The sequence below is a fragment of the Phragmites australis genome, chromosome 9, assembly GCF_958298935.1.
Source record: "Phragmites australis chromosome 9, lpPhrAust1.1, whole genome shotgun sequence".
Taxonomy (NCBI): domain Eukaryota; kingdom Viridiplantae; phylum Streptophyta; class Magnoliopsida; order Poales; family Poaceae; genus Phragmites; species Phragmites australis.
Genome location: NC_084929.1, coordinates 10,298,195 through 10,318,424, shown reverse-complemented (window position 1 = coordinate 10,318,424; position 20,230 = coordinate 10,298,195). Strand labels below are relative to the sequence as shown.

General features: G+C 39.7%; 1 protein-coding gene across 8 annotated transcripts; it reads left to right on the top strand.

Moving 5' to 3' along the window:
- The first annotated feature begins 1,382 nt into the window (after positions 1-1,382).
- On the top strand, positions 1,383-14,676 carry LOC133928623 (uncharacterized). 8 transcript variants are annotated; one of them, XM_062375039.1, is made up of 10 exons: positions 1,404-1,524; positions 1,717-1,928; positions 2,338-2,428; positions 3,144-3,308; positions 3,423-3,528; positions 11,148-11,330; positions 12,845-12,998; positions 13,563-13,861; positions 14,218-14,307; positions 14,411-14,676. In XM_062375039.1, exons 3-10 carry the CDS (start codon positions 2,411-2,413, stop codon positions 14,467-14,469), a joined length of 1,074 nt encoding a protein of 357 aa, XP_062231023.1. In that variant the 5' UTR covers positions 1,404-1,524; positions 1,717-1,928; positions 2,338-2,410; the 3' UTR covers positions 14,470-14,676. The 8 variants fall into 8 exon arrangements, with proteins under 8 accessions (XP_062231020.1, XP_062231024.1, XP_062231019.1 ...); XM_062375036.1 differs by lacking the exon at positions 1,717-1,928 and having other exon boundaries at positions 1,383-1,524; positions 2,359-2,428; XM_062375040.1 differs by lacking the exon at positions 1,717-1,928 and having other exon boundaries at positions 1,386-1,524; positions 2,364-2,428.
- Positions 14,677-20,230: the final 5,554 nt, after the last annotated feature.

Below are 20,230 nucleotides of genomic sequence, written 5' to 3'. Positions count from 1 at the left end.
GGGATCTAGATGCTGTGTGTGCGTCACGCCGAAGGTTGCTAAGACTCTTCAGATAGCAAAGGATCTACACAGACGGGATGATGCTAGGAGTGCCATGTCTACCCCCTCGCTTTGCTGTCGGGTTTGGCTCGTGATTGGTGGTCACCCTCCTCTTGTAGTTGCCGGTCATGAGGTTCATGCTATTTTGCCCTTCATTGCTGCCAAGATGATGGGCTGCCTCTTGCCTATGCCACTCTGAAATCGATGGTCGAATATTTTTGCAGTGTGTGCTTGTTGTGGTTTCCTTCAACTATGTCGAAGCATGTGGATCATCATGCAGCTACTTCTATTATTCTCTCTCAAGCTTCATGCTATGGTGATCCTCCGCAGAGTCTACCTTGTATCTGTGCTTGAAGCATCAGTGTGTTATATGGCTTGAGTTAGGTGTTGATTAGTTTGGTGGCAATGGTACACTGATCTGGGCTTCTCTAGCATCTTGCGGGCTCCTCCCCTTGGTATATATGTCTCTCTCCCCAGATCTGGCCCGCGGGGAGCTCTACAGCTTGGTGACAACTCCTTTGGATTGCACGTGCTTGAGAGGGTAATGGTCGTGTCATTGGCAGGGCATCTTTGTTGGTTGCGATGTGCTTAGGGAACTTCTTTTTCCCCTTTGACCTTGATGGGTGCGGGAGCACTGGGCGAAAGTCATGTTCGGCTTCATGTTGATGCCGGCGCCAACGATGCAAGCGGTGTTGTGGTGTTCCCTACCTACGTCGGGAAGCTCTCCGGGTTAAAACCCAATTCCGGTTTTTGGAATGGGCAACGACGGCGTCTTTGGCGTCATGTCCTCCTTGGAGGCGTTGCCAGGGAGTTGCCTTCCCCACGTTTTGTGGGTGGCTGTCGGCTTTGCTCCGGCTTTCATCCGCTCTGTGGCATTGTGGACTATCTTTGACCTAATTTAGCTAGGTAGTTGGTCATGTGTTGGGTCGTTACTGTGATGCTTTGGGTCTAGTTTATCTATGTAGTTGCCCGCTGTGTTTGTGGTTTTGGCTCGATTTTCCTTTAATTAACCAAGCAACTCAGCCAGTCAAGCTTTTCTTCTTATTAATACAATAGACTGTTCTCCTTGCTAGTTTGGTTAAAAAAAAGAAAAGTAAATTCACAGATGATGTTGGCTCAAGTAAGAATAAATATTTTTCTTTAAATAATACCGATCACCTCAGCTCTAGAAAATCCATTCCCAACGTGAGATTCCCGCATGAATGAAAAACAATATACCGGCCCATTTTTCTAACGAACCCGTATTTCAATTCAATTTCAACTCGTATTTCAATTCAACGTGAGAGTCCTAGACTACCTTGTATACCCGGTGCAACCCAACCGACTGTTCCCACGGACCACTCATTCCTTGCTTGCTCTTTTAGTACTCTGCGACCGCCAGCGAAGGTCCGCAACTTGCACGGTCACACCTCTCTTGCGTCCCTTGTCGTTGCCGGCGTGTGCCGTGGAGATGGATCCAGACTTGGGTTACTTCTTCCTTTGCTGGTAAGGAAGGGCTATCTTGCTTGGATGGGTTGTTCTTCCTCTTGTTCTGCTTAATTTGTCTGTTCTTTGTTTTGAGCCCTCAAATCCGAATATTTCTTGCTAGCATGGATACTCAAATTCATCCATTTTGCTGCGGATTTATTTGTTGTCCGGAGACGTACTAATATCAGTTTATTTATATCGAAAGTAAAGATATTGCTCTCGGTACTCTTGGCCTATTTATATCCAATGTAAAATCTCGGTCTTGCGCTCTCATCACCGCGCACCGCCCATCCACCGGCCGGCGCTCTCGGTCTCGGCTTCTGCCTTCGGGACGCGTCACCCATCCACCGCCCATCCACCGTGAGAGATCGCCGAGGCGAGGCGAGCCTTCGTCTACCGCAGCTCCTCCATCGACGGCAATAGTACGTCACCGCTCCCCTTCTATCCCCCTTGATGCTGATCGAGAGAGTGCGTTTCTGATGGTTTTCTCCCTCGCCATCGCTTCACTCCGGGGGGATTGCGCCGTCGCTTCACTCCGCCACTGTTGGGTGGTCGAGGAAAATGATAGAACCGAATTAGCAAACTTTTATTTCGAAGGATGAGTAATCCTACATTTGCATTTATGATAAAGTCCATTTCTTAATTTTCGGGAAAAAAGTCCATGCCTTGTTTTACTTGTACCTTTCATTTAGATATTCATTATATTATGAACTTTAATAGTGCTTGCTTCACAAGCATTTTGGTGGTAATTTTGTATTTGTTTTCTCGTTCTTGAAATACTGCAATTCTCTATGAGCTACTTATCGATTTATTTCACATGTTATGTGGCAGTGCAACTAATGTTTCTTTCAGTTCAGGATAAGTGTTGCCATCAAGTGCAGGTGTGGTAGCATTGTAAATCGCAATGAGGGAGGGTTCCCAGGTGAGCATGTTTACTCCGCTGTCTTATTGAAGGTGCAAATGAACTGTATGTTTTCGTTGGAAATGATGATGCTATGCTCTATTCAGTCTAACATGGAAAGTAATGTTTGCTGCAATGAACAAATTCTGGAATTATGTGCATTCTCTAAACCTTTAACATTTTGGGGCAGTTAAAAAGCAGAAGGTGCTGGCATTTTTCCATTTGGATAATACGGTATAACGCCTTGTATGCAAGAGAAATAAAAAGAACTATATGTTGCATTAACCCCTTCCAATGCTTTTTCGAGTGACTAATCTGCTAGTTCATGTAAAAGAACTACATGGTTGTTGGGATAATTTCAATTGAAGATTTACATGTTTGTTGTATGTTATGCATTTTCTCTGTAAGAGATTAGAGACGCCGGTGTTAGTTGTAATATTTTTCCTTTCAGTTAGTTGTCTGCTAGTTCAATGCAAGTGTTTGCATTGAACCTCTGTTAGTTGTAATATTTTTCCTTTTACAAAGCTGTGAACTGCTGATATTTTTTTGTAATAGCGTGAACTATTACAAGACTACTAGTTCATTCAAGGTTATTTGCTCTTTACATTGACGCCTGAAGTGTTTCTTGTTGTTGTCATGCATCAGTAATTGCCCTGATTTCATCATTTGTTACTACATTCTTTTTTAACTTTTACTGCATTTTAGTTAAATTATCACCTTATGGGTCTTTCCACAGGATATTGAGAGCAAGGAGAAGTTGCAGTCAGCGGTACAAGGTGATGATGAAGAGCAGGCCGAACAGCTAAATACAAGAGTCGCTGATACACCAGAAGGAGATTCTGGTTCATTTTCAGCTGCTAGTAACGATAATAAAAAGGTTTCTCGTGAAGACATTGAACTTGTAAGATGACTACTTATTCTATTATCAACATTGGAAAGTGCAGAGTTTATATACAGAGTTTGCCTTGTACTCTTCTACTGTTTCTAACCAACCAAAACTTTTATGTTTTTGCAGGTCCAGAATCTGATAGAGCGCTGCCTACAACTTTATATGAACAAAGGAGAAGTTGTTAGGACTCTTTCTAACCGTGCACGAATAGAACCTGGTTTCACTACTTTAGGTCAGGTTTCCTTGATCCTGCAGCTCATTTACATATAAATATAGAATTAATTGCACTCCAGATCATTAAACTTACCTTAATGGTTCACATAGCATCAAACCCAGAAAGCGCACATCTAGATCACTAGACATGTATAAGTAGGCAAGTAGAGGTCGCGTGGTAGTGTTACTTGGACACCCATGTCCAATTTTTTTTGCCGAATCGGACACTCCGAATCCAAGTCGGATTCTGACATTCGTGTCGGATTCTGACACCCGTGTTGGATTCTGAGTTGTATTTCATGTGTCCAAATTTTCTTTGCCGAATCAAACACCTGAATCTGAGTCGGATTCCGACACCCATGTCTGTATCCAGGTAACACTGTCGCGTGGTGGTTTTGCCAGTTAACATGGCATTGCATGCTGATGTCATTCACGTGGCAGCTTATCTATTCCTCAACTCCACGTTCTTTCTTCTCCTTCCCCACCTTTCTCATCTCTCTCTATTAGTACACCTCATGCTCGTGTAAATACAAAGGCCATGGCTGTGTTCACGTGTGCCAATTGCACGGTGCCATGGATAAACATGCCATTTTACAAGCTTATATCTGATCTGGCATATTGGTGATATATAGTGACCTACTTAAACAAGACTAATGAGTAATGACCTAGATGTGCATTTTCTTAGTTTGGGTGACCTATATGAACCGTGCAACAAGTTTCATGACCTGCAGTGCCATTTACTCTGAATAATATACCTCTTTCTTTGAAGGAACCTGTTGCCACTTGCCCTAGAGTCTGTTCAGAGAATTTTAGAGGTTCTCTTAAAGTAAGTTGCTTAGGTGGATGTGCCATATGTTCTATGTCCTGGTAACAGTGTAGGTACATGAGTTTCAGTCAGAAATATTTGGTTTTGTGCCTTAGTTGGGTACCGTCATTTGCCACCCTACTACTTATTTTACAACTTCCAGCCAAAACAATGATGCTATAGTTAATGATGGCTACTAAAATGATCTAGTAATATGTTTCATTTGATATTCATTTTAGATCTTTCTTTGAGTATATTATTTCTGAAAGGATCGGTGACGTCCTAAGAGGGGGGTGAATTAGAACACTTAAAACTATTTCGGCTCCAAAAATAACATAAGATAAATCTATATCAATTTCTATCTAATATGCTATAGGTTTATCTAGTGTATCTACTCTACCGATCAAAGCGCTTGCAACCTATCTAAGAAGGTAAATTGCAAGTAAGTAAATACGGAAACGTAAATAAGGTAGAGAGAGCAAACTCAGTATAAGGATTTTTTCCCGTGATATCGATGTCATGAATGCCACTCCCAATCCACGTTGGAGCTCGACAAAGGATATGCTCCTAGTCGGCGTCCGGTCACGACTTTTGAGCCACCATGTCACAAAGACAAGGTCTCCACCCAGATGAACCACCAAGCCACCAAGGTAAGGTCTCACCACTAGCCTCTCTTCCAGTTTCTCGCCGTCGTGATCACTTCGGAGCTTGAGCCACAAAGGCAAGGGTCTCCGCACAATCGCCTTGCCGCCGCTCCACACCAAGTCGGAGTGTCAACAAGCTTGCCAGTGAGTCACCAAGACTCCAAAGTATTGGCGTGCCAAGAGGTACACTGTTGGATCACTACTTGATCCACTCTCTAGTCAGCAATCACTTAGAAAGTCACTCTCTAGGCCTATAAGCACTAATAACTCACTAATCTTATACTTAATTACCTTGGATGATCACTTTAAGCACTTTGGTGGCTTGGATGTCTTCTCAGGTGTATATTAACTTCTCTGGACTTCATCACACTCAAAAGACTGAGTGTTGGAGCATTTATAGCCTCAAACTCGCGCACTTGCCATTAACCCAACGGCATTAAAAAGCTGTTAACACCGGATGATCCGATGAGAACAATAGTACTAACACCGGATCATCAGATGAGTACACTCTCACAAACTAGCCGTTGGAACCTCACTCAAATCTTTGTGAACACCGTATACTCCTGTTATACTGTAACATCATCACCGAACACTCCGGTGAATATATCTTAACCATCCGAGCCAACTTCTTCTCTGTGTAAATTGCCCCGGTGTATTCCCAGTGCACATCACTTCATCACCAGACCATCCGATGAGTTACCTCAGCCAGCCGAGCCAATGCAACCCTCGCTGGAAAATATGCACTAGTGTACACATCTTCAGAGCACCGGACCTTCCGGTGAGGTCTTCTGTTTCTTCTTCGTCTTTACACTGTTCATTGACAGGTGTGCACTTCCGTAGCACCGGACCATCCGGCGTAACACTTGTATCCATTTTGCCCACGTGTCACTAAGAAATGCTTTGGTGTTTAGCAAACACTTGGCACCGAACTTTCCGGTAAGGTCAAATGTCTCTGGACACAATGCTCCGGTGTGTTCAACTATGTGAACACCAGACTATCATTTTTTCTGGGACTTTTTCTAATTCAACCAAACTTTGTCCCAATTTCAGTGACTTCTTCATATATTGCATTCATGAGACCTACTAACATATATTCTTGACAAACATGTTAGTGTCATTAACTATGTTGTCATTAATTACCAAAATCACAATTATGACATAATAGTGCCATTTTTGCTACAATGTTCACATTTTTTGTGATTGATGACAACACAACCAAAGCAAGAGGCAACTGATACCAATTGAGATCTACATGAATTCAAGAAGTTTTCAAAACCATACCTCTTTGTTTGGATGTATGTTCTTACCACTTTGTCCCCTTTATATTGTGACTCTCCCTTTCTCGTATTGCCACTATCTATTTTGATTGACCTAAGCAAGAGTTTCTCCTCTTTTGTTAACCTTCATGTATCTTACACTTTTCTACAATCGCACCACATCGTTCATCTTGCATTCTTTACTTTGGTCGTCAAACTTCTCCCCTTTTGTCAACAATCTTCCAAAAAAGGCTATATGCACATGTTGAATTTAAAGGGAGAAACATTAGAAGCACTTGGGAGAGAGCTTTACAAATTATGATCCAAAAAATGATACCAATTGGAAGATATGAAAGTACATTGATCATAATTCATAAAACTCACATAATATAGTCTAAACTCCTCTATGTGTGTGTATACATATGATGAGAAAAAAACATATGCATAACTAGACAAGATATGAAGTTTAAGCTATATTATGCATGGAGGTAGCTTAAATGAACAAAGATTTGACAGTGATACCAATTGAAGCATTTAAGCATTACATACCTCTAAGGACATGTTGATTGCTCCACGAGACTGCAAGAGATACAATTTGTAACACATGTTAGTCTCAAAATCACAACCTATAAGATATACTCTCTCTAAATGTGTGCATACAAGTGTTGAATACTTGTGAGATATATGCACTTGTTATTGATAACAATGGGGACTTATCCTATACATTGGATCATAGCGTATAAAAGATACCAAATGAAAGACAAGTGACATGTAAATAACCTACAACTAATGAACTATGTACGTTTCTCATGGGTTAGAGATAAACACAAGCAAGCTACTATATGAAAACCTACACTAGGTATTGCAATAACTTGAAATAAGCACATGCAACCCTAGATGAGGTAAAAAGATAATAATTAAGAGATTTTTGCATTTAGCTCATTTACCTCTTTTTACCTTTGGACGGGGATTTAGGTATGTGATGATTATAATTGTCATCAATGCACTCATCTTGTATATTTGGTTTTTTTCTTGAATCTTTACTTTATCTTGTAAGCCAAGCCTCCAAATCTCTATAGCTATTTTGGGCTTCAAGTTTTCTTTGAAACCCAAACCGATTGAGGCTCCTTCATGTTGGTGATGACTTCCTTGGCACTTAAATAGGTTGGTTCCACCTCCGATTCTTCTTCCCAACCATGTGTGCAATCACCTTATCATTTTCCTTCTTCTTGAGCTTGTAGTGGTTGCACTTGATCTTGTTCTTGTATTTGGGCTTAGTGTAGAGGTTGAAGGTCTTGTTGGAGAGGTTTGTCATCTTCTTTTTCTCCTTGGTGTCTTTCTTGACTTGCTTATATTGGAATGACTTGTGGCCTTCTTGATAGCATTTGAAGTATGCCACGGTTAACCCCTCCGTAAGCTTCTTCACCATGAAAGTATGGTTATTTTGAGGAGATTGGACATGTTATTTGTCCTTTAAACTCACTAAGTCCTTTTTGATCTTCTCCACTTCATGCTTGAGCTCATCATTTTCTTGTGCAATTAGGTTGTTAGATGATTCTACAGCAACATTCTCAACACAAATCTCATTGTAACAGGGTGAGTTAGATAAATCAATTAAATCATCATAAGAAGTGGAAGCATCTACCTTATGATTGTAATTAAATAAAGAGGTAGATTGCTTCAAAAGAACCTTAGTTTGAGATTCAACGCACTCAAATTCTTTGTTAAACAAATTGAACTTACATAATAATTGTTCATAATTAGAAACAAACAAATGTAATATGAATGTCATTAAGTGCATTGAATATCTTAAGCTCTTTAGATTGTTTATTAAAGGTCCTTTGTTGCTCATTGATCAAATAAAGAAGTTCATCATAGGAGAGAGAATGCTCATCAGATTCATCATCACTTACATCGCTATCTATACCTTTTGGCCAAAGGCACTTGTGAGATAATTTGCGAGACGACTTGTGTGATGATGACCTTAAGGAAGAGCTTCTCTTGGAGGAATGAATGGTGATGCTCTCATCACTTGAGTTTGAATTTTCGTAATCACTTACTCATATTTCTATGCTTGTGAATGCCTTTGGCTCTTTCCCTTGTCTTTTTCTTGTTCTTGGTTTTCTTCTTCTCCTTCTTGATATGATTAATTGTTTTAATCAAATCCTTTATGGAGATTAGGTGATCAATCTTAGCATTGATCTTCTTGATATTCTTCTTCACTTGTAAAATGAGTTTGGCGACTTCGGAATCCATCTTTTCATCGCTTGAGGTGCTTTGCTCATCTTCTTCATAGCCCTCTTCATCTTGATCTTTATCATCTTTGCTTGAGCTTGACTCTTGCTCTTATGTCCTCATCTTTGCTTTCATGTGTTAACATTGAGTTTGCTTGCTTTTGAGAGCAAGATTCTTGGTGTCGGATGAGGTATGAGCTTTCACCTTCATGTTCATTATCATCTCATGGGTGGTGATCTTGTCGAGCATTTGACTTGGAGTCATCTTCTTGATGTCATTGTTGTCATAGATGATGGAGACGATCAACTTGTACTTTGGAAGAAGAGCTTGAAGTATTCTTTTCACCACTTGATCATCTTCAATTTGCGCCAAATCTAACCCATTGATTTCATTGATAAGAATATTCAAACATGAGTACATGTTATTAGTACTTTAATAGGATAGTTGCTTGATACCATTAAGTTTAGTAACAAGCACATGATATTTCTCATTGCGCACATCTTTTATGCCTTCATGTATTTCAATGAGACTATTCCAAATATTATGTGTATTGGTGAGAGAATAAATATGATTGAATGCATCAGCACATATAGATGATAAAAGGACACTCTTTGCGCATGCATCTAATTACCTCTCCTTATTGGTGATGCGAGGTTTCATCCCTTCCTCGGTGACTCTCCAAACATCTAAGCCTCTAGCTTGCAAATAACAAGACATTAAAATTTTCCAACGCGGGAAATTTGTGTCATCGAAAAGTGGAGCAATATAAGAATCCATTTCAACCCCGGACGTCACAACTCTAAGATTTTAAGCCTATCAAGAGCACGAGACTCTGATACCAATTGAAAGGATCGGTGACGTCCTAAGAGGGGATGAATTGGGACACTTAAAACTATTTCGGCTCCAAAAACAACACAAGATAAACCTATATCAATTTCTATCTAAATATGCTCTAGGTTATCTAGTGTGTCTACTCTATCGATCAAAGCGCTTGCAATTTATCTAAGAAGATAAATTACAAGTAAGTAAATGCGAAAACGCAAATAAGGTATAGAGAGTAAACTCAGCACAAGAATTTTTTCCTGTGGTATCGATGGCATGAATGCCACCCTTAATCCACGTTGGAGCTGCACAAAGGATATACTCCCGGTCGGCACCCGGTAACAGCTTTTGAGCCACCAAATCACAAAGACAAGATCTCCACCCAGATGAGCTACCAAGCCACCAAGGCAATGTCTCTCCACTAGTCTCTCTTCCGGTTCCTCACCGCCGTGACCATTTCGAAGCTTGAGCCACAAAGGCAAGGGTCTCCGCGTCCTCGCACAATCGCCTTGCCGCCGCTCCACATCAAATCGGAGGGTCAACAAGCTTACTGGCGAGTCACCAAAACTTCAAGGTGCCAGCGTACCAAGAGGTACACTGTTGGATCACTCTTTGATCCACTCTCTAGGCAGCAATCACCTAGTAACTCACTCTCTAGGCCTATAAGCGCTAATCACTCGCTAATCTTGTGCTTAATCGCCTTGGATGATCACTTTAAGTACTTGGGTGGTTTGGATGTTTTCTTAGGTGTATATGAATTTTTCTGGACTTCAGCACACTTAAAAGACTGAGTGGAGGGGTATTTATAGCCTCAAATTCGCGCACTAGCCGTTAACTCAACGGCTTAAAAAGCTGTTAACACCCGATGATCCGGTGAGAATAGTAGTACTAACACCGGATCATCCGGTGAGTACACTCTCACAAACTAGCCGTTGGAACCCCACTCAAATCTCTATGAACACCGTATACTCTGGTGTATACTGCAACATCATCTCCGGACATTCCGGTGAATATACCTTAACCATCCAAGCCAACTTCTTCTCTGTGTAAATTGCTTCGGTGTATTACCGGTGCACATCACTTCATCATTGGACCATCCGGTGAGTTACCCTTAGCTAGCCGAGCCAATGCAACCCTCTCTAGAAAATATGCTCCGGTGTACACATCGTCAGAGCACTGGACCTTCCAATGAGGTCACTGCATTCTCCTCTTTGTCAACAATGCTCCGGTGTTTTCCTCCGATATGTTCAAATAAATCACTAGACTATCCGGTGGGATTTTCTGTTTCTTCTTCGTCCTTGCATTGTTCATTGTCCGGTGTGTGCACTTTCGTAGCATCGGACCATCCGGCGTAACACTTGTGTCCATTTTGCCCACGTGTCACTAAGAAATACTCTGGTGTTTAGTAAACACTTGACACTTGACTCTCCAGTGAGGTCAAATGCCTCTAGACACAATGCTCCGGTGTGTTTAACTATGTGAACACCAGACCATCCGGTATAGTCAGTTTTTCTGGGATTTTTTTTCAATTTAACCAAACTTTGTCCTGGCTTCAGTGATTTCTTCATGTATTGCATCCATGAGATCTACTAACATATATTCTTGATAAAAATATTAGTCCTATTGACTATGTTATCATTAATCACCAAAATCATAATCATGATCTAATAGGGTCATTTTCGCTACAATTTCCTTATTTGTTAAACTTGTCCTTTGTATTTTTCAAATTGTTTTACCAGGTATCTCAAGATATTAACCATGTTAGTCTTAAACATATTCTTAATTGAAAATAGGTTTTTGTTAGATTTCTCTTCTTACTTATTTTGTGATATTTCAATATGGTTCGGCATTTATATATATCTTTCTTTGTTTGCAGTCTGGCAAAAGCTTGAAGAAGAGAATTCTGATTTCTTTCGGGCCTACTACATAAGGCTGAAACTGAAAAAACAGATAAACTTGTTCAACCATTTATTGGAGCATCAGTACCATCTGATGAAATACCCAGTACCACAGCAGGTTCCATTTGCTCCAACCCTAAATGGAATTCGTCCTATGCCAGGTAATGGCTAACTTTGGACTGCAATCTTGCAACCAAATCAGAACAAATGAAATTATTTGGATATACTGCTTCGTTCTATGCTGTTATACTTTTTTTAATTCCACATTTCCAGGTTTCTTATCAGTTTACCCTTTGATTCGCCACATGATTCTCGTGTTTTTATTATTTTGCATTGATCTCACAATTTCGGTAGTCTTCACTTGTCAGTCCACCATCAGTTGTGAAGCCCATTGCTCCCACATACACATCACAATTACTGAACTATTCTTCATTAGGCTGTCACCTGCAAGAGCGGTTCCTACCATGGCGCTTCAGGCCTTCAGCTGGTATTAACAATTCTGCCTGGTGCTGCCTTTGGCCGCTAGCCAGCATAGCAAGAGATACACATCAATGCATGTCAATCCGACACATGCCTTGTTAGCTGTTACCTGAGACATAATGTATACTCTTCAAAAATCATTACACATTCGATCCTCATCTTGAACACCATGTTCCGATATACTGCGTTCAACTGGAAAGTTCATATATCCTGACACTAGGCTTATTTTAATCCTTAATTCCAATAGCATGCCATTTCTTTAACTTCGCTTCCTTAGGGATCACAATCAACAGTCTACATTAGGGTCCATCTCAGTGCAATGATCACTGCAGGAGTATGCTATTCACTTAATTTTGTTAGGTATAGGTGCTTTTCTTCTAGTAGTTTAAACCGTCTATCTCCTTCGCTTGTAGTCATTTATCATTCAGTTAGTGCAACAGTAGTATTTATATCATTCGTGGGCACTGCTAATTCCCCATGGGTAACTCTATAATTTTCCAAGGTAAAAGTTTTTGTGCTTTCTTTTTTGTTGTTTTGGAATTTGCTTGCTAAATACATGTTTGCAATTGAGAATTGTAAATTTTTGTAAAGAAACATGAGAGAGAAAATTGAAATGTGATTGGGGATAGACTGGAACCGACTGGTTACTGGCTCCATGGCCCGTTAAACTTGAGAATTTCTTTTTGAAACCCTGATCAATGTCATTTGATCAGCTTAAGTGCTTAAGCACCATTACCTATGGATAAATCTGGAGTATGTAAACAATGAAACAACCAGTTCTTTTTAAATGTAAAGCAGCTTGCAAATCATTGCATTGCCAGCAAGATTAGAAGCCAAGTAAAAAATGCTGGCAAATCTTGTCATCACAATTGCCCAAAGTCTTAGAATTAAAACCCTAAATTTCAATTGAAAATCTTTATTCGTGTTTTGTGGCACTATTTTTTAAAGATTTATTAGCAATTAGCAAATGCTGTTGTTGGATAAACCATGTGTAAATGTGGCATACTTTTGTTTCACTTCTACACTGCATATGCCAAACTGTTTTGATTCTTTTTTTTTTTTTTGATAAGTTTCCTCTTTCGAAAATTGATTCTTCATGGATTTGCTTTGTTTCTGTTTACTGAATACTGATAGACCTGCTTCTTTGGAAATGTTCTCTGTCTTTCTTATTCAATGCTACCTGTTATCAGTGCAGTTAACAATTTGCCAATAGGATATCCAGTACTTCAACAGCCTGGAATGGCTGCTCCAGATCAGCCAATGTCATGTGGTCCACCAAGCAGTCATGTAGTAAATGGGATTCCTGCACCAGGTGGTTATCATCCCATTTGTATGAACTCAGGAAATGGGTAAACATCTATTTTATCTCGTATCTTTTTGCTTTCTGGTTCCAATTTTTTCAAGTTAGTATGGTAAACTGGAAATTGAGAACAAATTTTTTACCTTAAATAGCATTGTTTTGTTTATTTTTGGGATTAACCAGGAATCCTAAGCAAATTGGCAGTTTCCGCTATCCAAACATCCTAGTTATTGTATTTTCTGATTGTTGGTTAATGGCTGGCTAGCCCATCAATTCAGGTTTTCACAAATAACAAGATATTGAACAATCTGGAAAAACTTATGGACATATTATTTATACTTTCAGCAATACATGAACAAGTTGATTGCTATATCTGAGTGCTCATGCGAAGATGCGAAGTTTGATATACCAGACTCTGATGCGACAAATGTTAGATTAACCAAACTTTTTTTATTTCTTTTGGCCATTTTTCTTGTAAGTTCAAGTTTTTCGTCGTAAACATAACTTGTAAGGTGATGGAAAAGCAACCTATAACCTAGTTCTGGTCAGATTCATTTTCCCTTCACCTTTGTAGTTCGTTGAATCACTTGGTGTTTGCTTTCTGTTGTTGAAGCATGATGGAGAATGGAACACATGAAACTGGACATGCTGCAACAGCCTGCAGTGCTATGTCGTCTGAGATGGCTGTTAGTCCATCTTCTGTGATGTCAAGCAACCATGTATCTTTCACTCCATCTGAGATATCAGGGATGTGTGTGGATGAATCAGCAGCAAATGCCACCTTTGGAGCTTATGTGGGGAACGGAGGGACTCTGCAAATAGGACCTGATGGTGCCGATGGCTCTTCTGTAGGCCAGCAGATCTGGGATTTCAGTCTTTCTGATCTATCAGCGGATTTGACAAATTTGGGAGGTAGTGTTCTATCTTTAGACATCTTTATCATCTGTAATCAGTTCTTACAAATACATTAGAAACACTGATTCGTTAGATTAGGATGTATGACATATGTAATGTGTAATATTTCTTCTGTACAATATGCTTTGAGATGTTAGGTATACTCAAGTAGATACAGCTACAATTCATATAAAATTACCTGATTTATTTGTCCCTCAAACCATCTGTTCAGATCCTAATTGGAAAAGGTTCAGAAACAATTTTATGTTTTCCCAACGAAGAAAAAAACATAGAAGAGCTCTACACTTTCATAGATGTGTTGTTCTCCATGACATGTTCTCACTTCTGCGTTTTATGTTACTATTGACCTTCAGACCTGTCAGCTCTTGAGAACTACTCAGGCAACCCTTTCCTGCCTTCAGACTCAGATCTCTTGCTTGACTCCCCGGATCATGATGACATTGGTAATTTTGACTGCCTCTTGGATGTTTAAATTGTAACTTGAATTTCAAAACTTATCCCCCTTACTACTTACTGAACTCTGGTAATGTATGTTGAAACTTCTAGTGGAGTATTTTGCTGATGCCATCAACGGGCCTTCTCAATCGGACGAAGAGAAGCCATAGACGAAGATAAGCATAACCCAGGCCAGGCTGCCACCTCTCTTAGTTTTACGAAAAGCTATACTTCTGTGTCAAATCCAACTGTTTGTTTACCTTAAATAGGAACTGTATCTGCCATCAGCTGTGTGTAATCAGCGTACATTGCTAAGGAATTTTGTAGTTAATAGTCTTAATTCTTTCAATAAATGGCGGCATAGCCTCCTCCACTCACCAGATCTGATGATTAATTCAACTTCAGGGAATAGAGAAAGTAATGCCAGTGTTGCCAAAATTTGAGAAGCCCCTTCTGTGCTCCCAAGTGTTGTACGTAGTTATGTTTACTGCAGATGTGTTGGAGCAGAACTTAAAATATTAAGGCAATGTTTGACATTAGGTGGCTTTTAGAGCGATCATATAATTTTTTGTTTGTTCGGTTACAACAATTAGTTTGGGAATCTGCCGATACCTTAAGCTGAATTTTGCTTTTTAGCTCTGAAGCTTCACACTATGGCATGCGATGCCAGGAAAAAGGATTCTTGCTGCGATACTTGCTGACAAAAAGACCTAACGGCACACGTGTAAGTGGAAAATGAGAAATATGAGAGAGATGATGGAATGAGAGCAAAATCTATGATATTTAACTTCGATGTGGGGCATGTTTTAGAGAGCGGATGTGATGCTTACCACTATAGAAGAAAAACAATTATACAGCAGCGTGTGACGTAACAGTGATGCGAATTTTCTAGCTTTATTTACATTATGGATGCTCTAACTAGTTTTGCTATATGACTTGAGGCTCTTTAAAAGTACCCTAATTAGTAGCAGCAGTAACCTAATTATACCATGCCTTAAAAGAGAAAAAAGACACCCATGATTGCGGCTGTAATCGCTCTCGGAATATGGGAACAGGGAGTATTGACGATCATAGTCTGCAATTGCTACAAAAATCTTTACGGCTGAGACTTTTCTTTAGTTTACTGTTTATCAGCATAGATCTGCTGCACTTTCGGCCTGACCGACGCCGGAAATGAAGCTTGAAAAAGCGATCGATCGTGTTGATGCAACGAGGTAGCCGAAGTAACGGGCAGCACTGCTCGTTCTGCTCCATTCGCTACTCTGCATTTCTTCATGATTCTGCTCTCTTTCTTTCAAATGCCGTGTATGTTCGACAACTTGAGGTATCTGTATGAATTATATTTACTCCAGTCATAAATATATATAATGGTTTGGACATATACCTAGATACCTATTCAGACTTTTGAGGCTTCGACTGTCAATATTCATTACACATTTACGTTGGAAGTATGAAAATTTAGGTGTGTAGGTTTGTCATGAAAAGTATCTTTTAATTGGATTTTATAATATGTATGCCATGATGATGGTCAAACTAAGAGAGTGACGAAAACGCAAGTCATCTCCTTCCATATATACAAGGTTGTTTCTGTCATTAAAATCACTTCCATTTAGAGGGAAAATCATGTCGAAACAGAGGGGAGGGTTTTTTGAAGAATAGTTTCGTTGAAGCTACGACATCACCTAATTAGTTCAGCTCATATAGATCAGATATATGATAAAATATACAATGCTCTTTAATAAATTATAGTTCAACAGGGATCATGTTGAAATCTTGAGCTACCGTGACCTTTGAAAGCAATGAGATCTTAGCATCGATTTTCCTTAGGAGATCAAAAATAGCAATTTTAGCTATGAAATCTGCTCCCGATAGTATATTATTGGGTTTTAGATCAATATAATCAAGCCCTTTATTGTGCAGATATTGAATACCTCAAGCAACATGTTTTAGACCGTTCCTACCATTTTAGAGCCTTAGAGCATGACAAAAGTGATGCTATATGATATAAGCCCTTAAGCAGGTGGGGGCAATATGTCCCTATCTTTGGATTTCGCCGCTACTAAGTAAACTTAGAGAAACTATAAAAGCTGGGATCTGCGCGGTTGTACTTCTTGCCATATATGACGGTTCTCGTGTCGCTACGAATAAGTGAGGTGGAATATCAATAAAAGTTGGATTGAAATTACGTAACAGAACTTGCTCCGAGGAAGTAGAGAGATAAATTACCGTCCCATGTTTTCTTCGCTAATTAAGCACGAACGCACGGTCCCATGCTGTCCCTCATCGCAGCTTTGATTCCTAGGGCGCATGTGAGCAGGAGCCCAAACAACAGGGGAACCAAAGGCATGCGATCATGATATCGATGCTTTTGATTCGTGGTTAATCCGAGCCAGAATGCTACTCAAGAAATTGTGTACTTGCAGGAATGTTTAGAAGCTCACGCAATGTAGTATTGTTTGTACCTTATTTCCCTATATATTTCCTTTACTTGTTATATGTTGTTGTGGAAAAATCCAAGCTTCAACTTCAATCTAAGTTTGCTAGATGTCACCTCGACCTTGCCTACTTTTTTATTTGGTTGCAACCCTGCTTATTGACAGTCGAATTGTCACCTCGACACATGGCCGGCATTCCTTTTCTTTTTAGCAGTTTCACTCACTTGCACCAGCACTTCCAGTGCTGATCATCCATACATACTCTCATAATAACGGCGATTTAAATGCCATTTTTTGAAGTTGCAAACTAATCCAGGGACATGGTACCATGTAGTTCGGATTATGTTTTTAGTGGAATTAAAAGCTAAAACCGTAGATCTCGGGTTCCTCCCGGAAGAGACCTTTGCTTCAGTTTTGTTTTTTCTTTTCTTGGAGAGGATCTTTTGCTTTGGTTCTCTGTCACTTTTTGTTCAGTTTATGTTTTGTCGCAGCCGCAACGATCATGGTCTACTGAATCATGTGGTTTCACACTACTGAACAAAAGGAATGCCGTACTATTCAGGTATTTACATGCTGTGCGGCTTGTGACACTGGTCATTCTAAAATTCCTATTTGCTTTTTGAGAGACACCAACATTACCAGCTAGTGCTAGGTCTATTCACTAAGCTCTACAACATTGTGGCTCTATTTTAAGCACTAACAATTCCTCGGATACGTGAGGTAAACATAGCTATGTAACCTTTCCGCCGCATTATCTTTTCCAATATTTTGACCTCTTTTGGCTTTGCATTTTCGATATTTTTAATAATGGAATAAATCATATCCCAATCTCTGCATCCCAAAATGCACACAGTTGCATTTTGTATTTACTATGGAGCATATACAAAGCAAAAGCTTGCACAGTGATCATTATTGAATAGTACAAGAGCTCCTCAGCATTTTCAACCTATTTCGAGGTTAAGCATATACAAAATTCCAAAGTCCCACATGTTGATTTCGTGTTGGAACATTTCGAAACTTCCCTTATTGATCTGGTGTCTGAACCAAAAATTCAGATGTTTAGGGCATGAAGTCCCAAAAAGGCAAAACCCAGTCTACACACACAATTCCACTCCACACACTAGCGCCGCTATTCCCGGCCGGAGCCTGTTGGTCCCGATGCATTTGTGGCGCATGACCCGGAGAGAAAGGATGAGGCTCTTGGACTTCGGTGTCTCCGGCAGTCCGGCGGCAGGCCGGCGCTGCTACATAAATCACGGCCTGATTAACTGAGAGGACGCCTCCAATAAGAGTAAAAAAAGGCTCAAACAGGACTGGCCTGCATCAGACGACGCGAAAGAGCAGAAAAGAAAAGGAACTCATTAGCCCCGCGGTAGCGTGTGTGTCGATGGGTTCGTGTGTGCATGTGCATTCGGCTCCCCGGGCGCCAAGCGTTTTCTGATGATGATTTTCATCGCGTTATCAGATCGAGAGACAGCAAGAGATAATCGATCTGTGAACAGGCTGCTGAGCTCAAATCAAGTTGTGTTCCTAGCTAGTCAGTCAAAATATTTTTCATAGCGACAATACATGAACCTTTATACTCCCTTCAGCGACGAAAACATGACGCTTTGTACAAGGTTTCAGACAAGTTTTTCAAACTTTGACTACCGATAGCTTTTTAACATATTTAGTTTTAAAACATAAAAAACAAATATGTAGATTAGCCTTTAAAAATACTTTCATACTATCATATATTTATTGAAATTTATAAATGTATTATATTCTAGTAGAGAATAGTGATCAAAGCAACATTTTAGAGACAATAATGTTTTTGTCAAAAAACATAAGTATTTGTGTCTAGAAGAAGTAGCATGTACAATTAACACGGGTGCTTAGTAAAATAAACGATTTTTCCTTGCCACATAGGACAGATGAAGTGCTTTAATTTATTGGTAGCATGGATGCTTAACTAGGCACCAGTGCCTAATAGGTGCATGAGCGCGTGTATAGTTACATCTACTTCTTCAGTTTCACAATGTTTGTCCATGATATTGGGAGTATTTGTCTCAAATTATTTGTCCATTGCAGTAATCAAGAATGATTTATGGTCCATTTTCCTACTATACCCTTGAGTGCATGCATGCATTTACTTCAATGCTGATGAGTTACTTGTTTTCATCCTTGCATTGATTAGGGGTAGTATGATTATCTTACTGTATTTTTTCACTCAATTTTAGTATTCCTTGATTTGTACGTAATGGTGGGCGTGGATAAACATTGCGAAACGGAGGGAGTAATCTATACAAAATACGACCATTTTAGCAAATTTAATCTACACAAAATACAGTTGTTTATTCAAATCAGAAAAGATGAACCTTTTATGCTGACACTTACATTGTACATGCCTTTACATATAGCAATCATACATGAAATTCGTAGAAAATAGTTGAAATGTCCTGGAATTCATTTCAGAAAGAGCAGATATGATGGTAACTACTGAAGGCTGTAGATTGTTACAGAAGTTAGTTTGTCAGTGCATTTTTTTTTCTTTATCAAACGAACTCCGTTGTACTCCTTACTCTTTTGTTTTTTGTTTTTAACTTTGTTAGATACTCCTGAAAATTGCAATACAAGTTCCTGCTTTTCCCCCCTTCCTTTTCTTTTTCTGCTCATACGGTATTCTTTTACACCAGGATCCCTTGTTGTTCAAGCACGAAGTATGCAATTAAGTGTTCTAAACCTCTCTCACACAAGAACACATGCAAAGTACTATTGGTGGCTCCTTTTTACTTTCGAATGCAAATACCATCATTTTATAATCAACCATTGAGGCAAAACTAAAACTACGGATATATGCATGCACTGCGAACTATCAGTCTCTTGTCGGCCGCACAGAAGGTACATGTTCAAATACGTTTATGAAAGTATGAGTATGCTTTATCATCAGCATTTCAGCAAGTTTATACGGATATTGTTGGCCCCAAAGTCAAAATTAGTCCTTGTTGCAGATTTGCAGCGTGCTTTGAGCAGCGGATATATTCCATTTTCTAAGTTACTGATTCTTGGGTCATTGCGAACAAATGAAAATGAATGATGTGGCAACATGCTTGACTTAGTTATCATACTGAATGTTCTCGCCACAAGATGAGATCATGAACAAAAATTAAAAAGATCATTGTAGATGATTGCTGCAAGGAGCATAGAAGCATCTGTTTCTTTTACTTTTCTTTTCTTTTTCGACAAAAGGCAGCGGAATGCGTATTCGTTTTTATACAGGAAACTATATGCAGGGAAAGAAAAAGGGAAAAGAAAAAGAAGAAGAAATATGGGTACCTTTGTCACATTCTGGATGTACATGTAATTTTCTGCCATGTACCACTTGCTAAAGTCTGAAAGGTGGACTGGAGTAAACAGGTAGTCAAGCCACCTTTGAACCTCTACTCCTGTCCCCTCTTCCCTTCAATTTATAAGTACCACTCCTTTGAGCTCCCTCCAAAACCATCCAGATCCCCTG

Bases quoted from the DNA above. Each gene is read 5' to 3' on its own strand.
- LOC133928623 (XM_062375036.1), top strand. The intron at 12,999-13,562 runs GTAAACATCTAT...CTGTTGTTGAAG, and splicing joins TGTATGAACTCAGGAAATGG to CATGATGGAGAATGGAACAC. The intron at 13,862-14,217 runs GTAGTGTTCTAT...ATTGACCTTCAG, and splicing joins GGATTTGACAAATTTGGGAG to ACCTGTCAGCTCTTGAGAAC.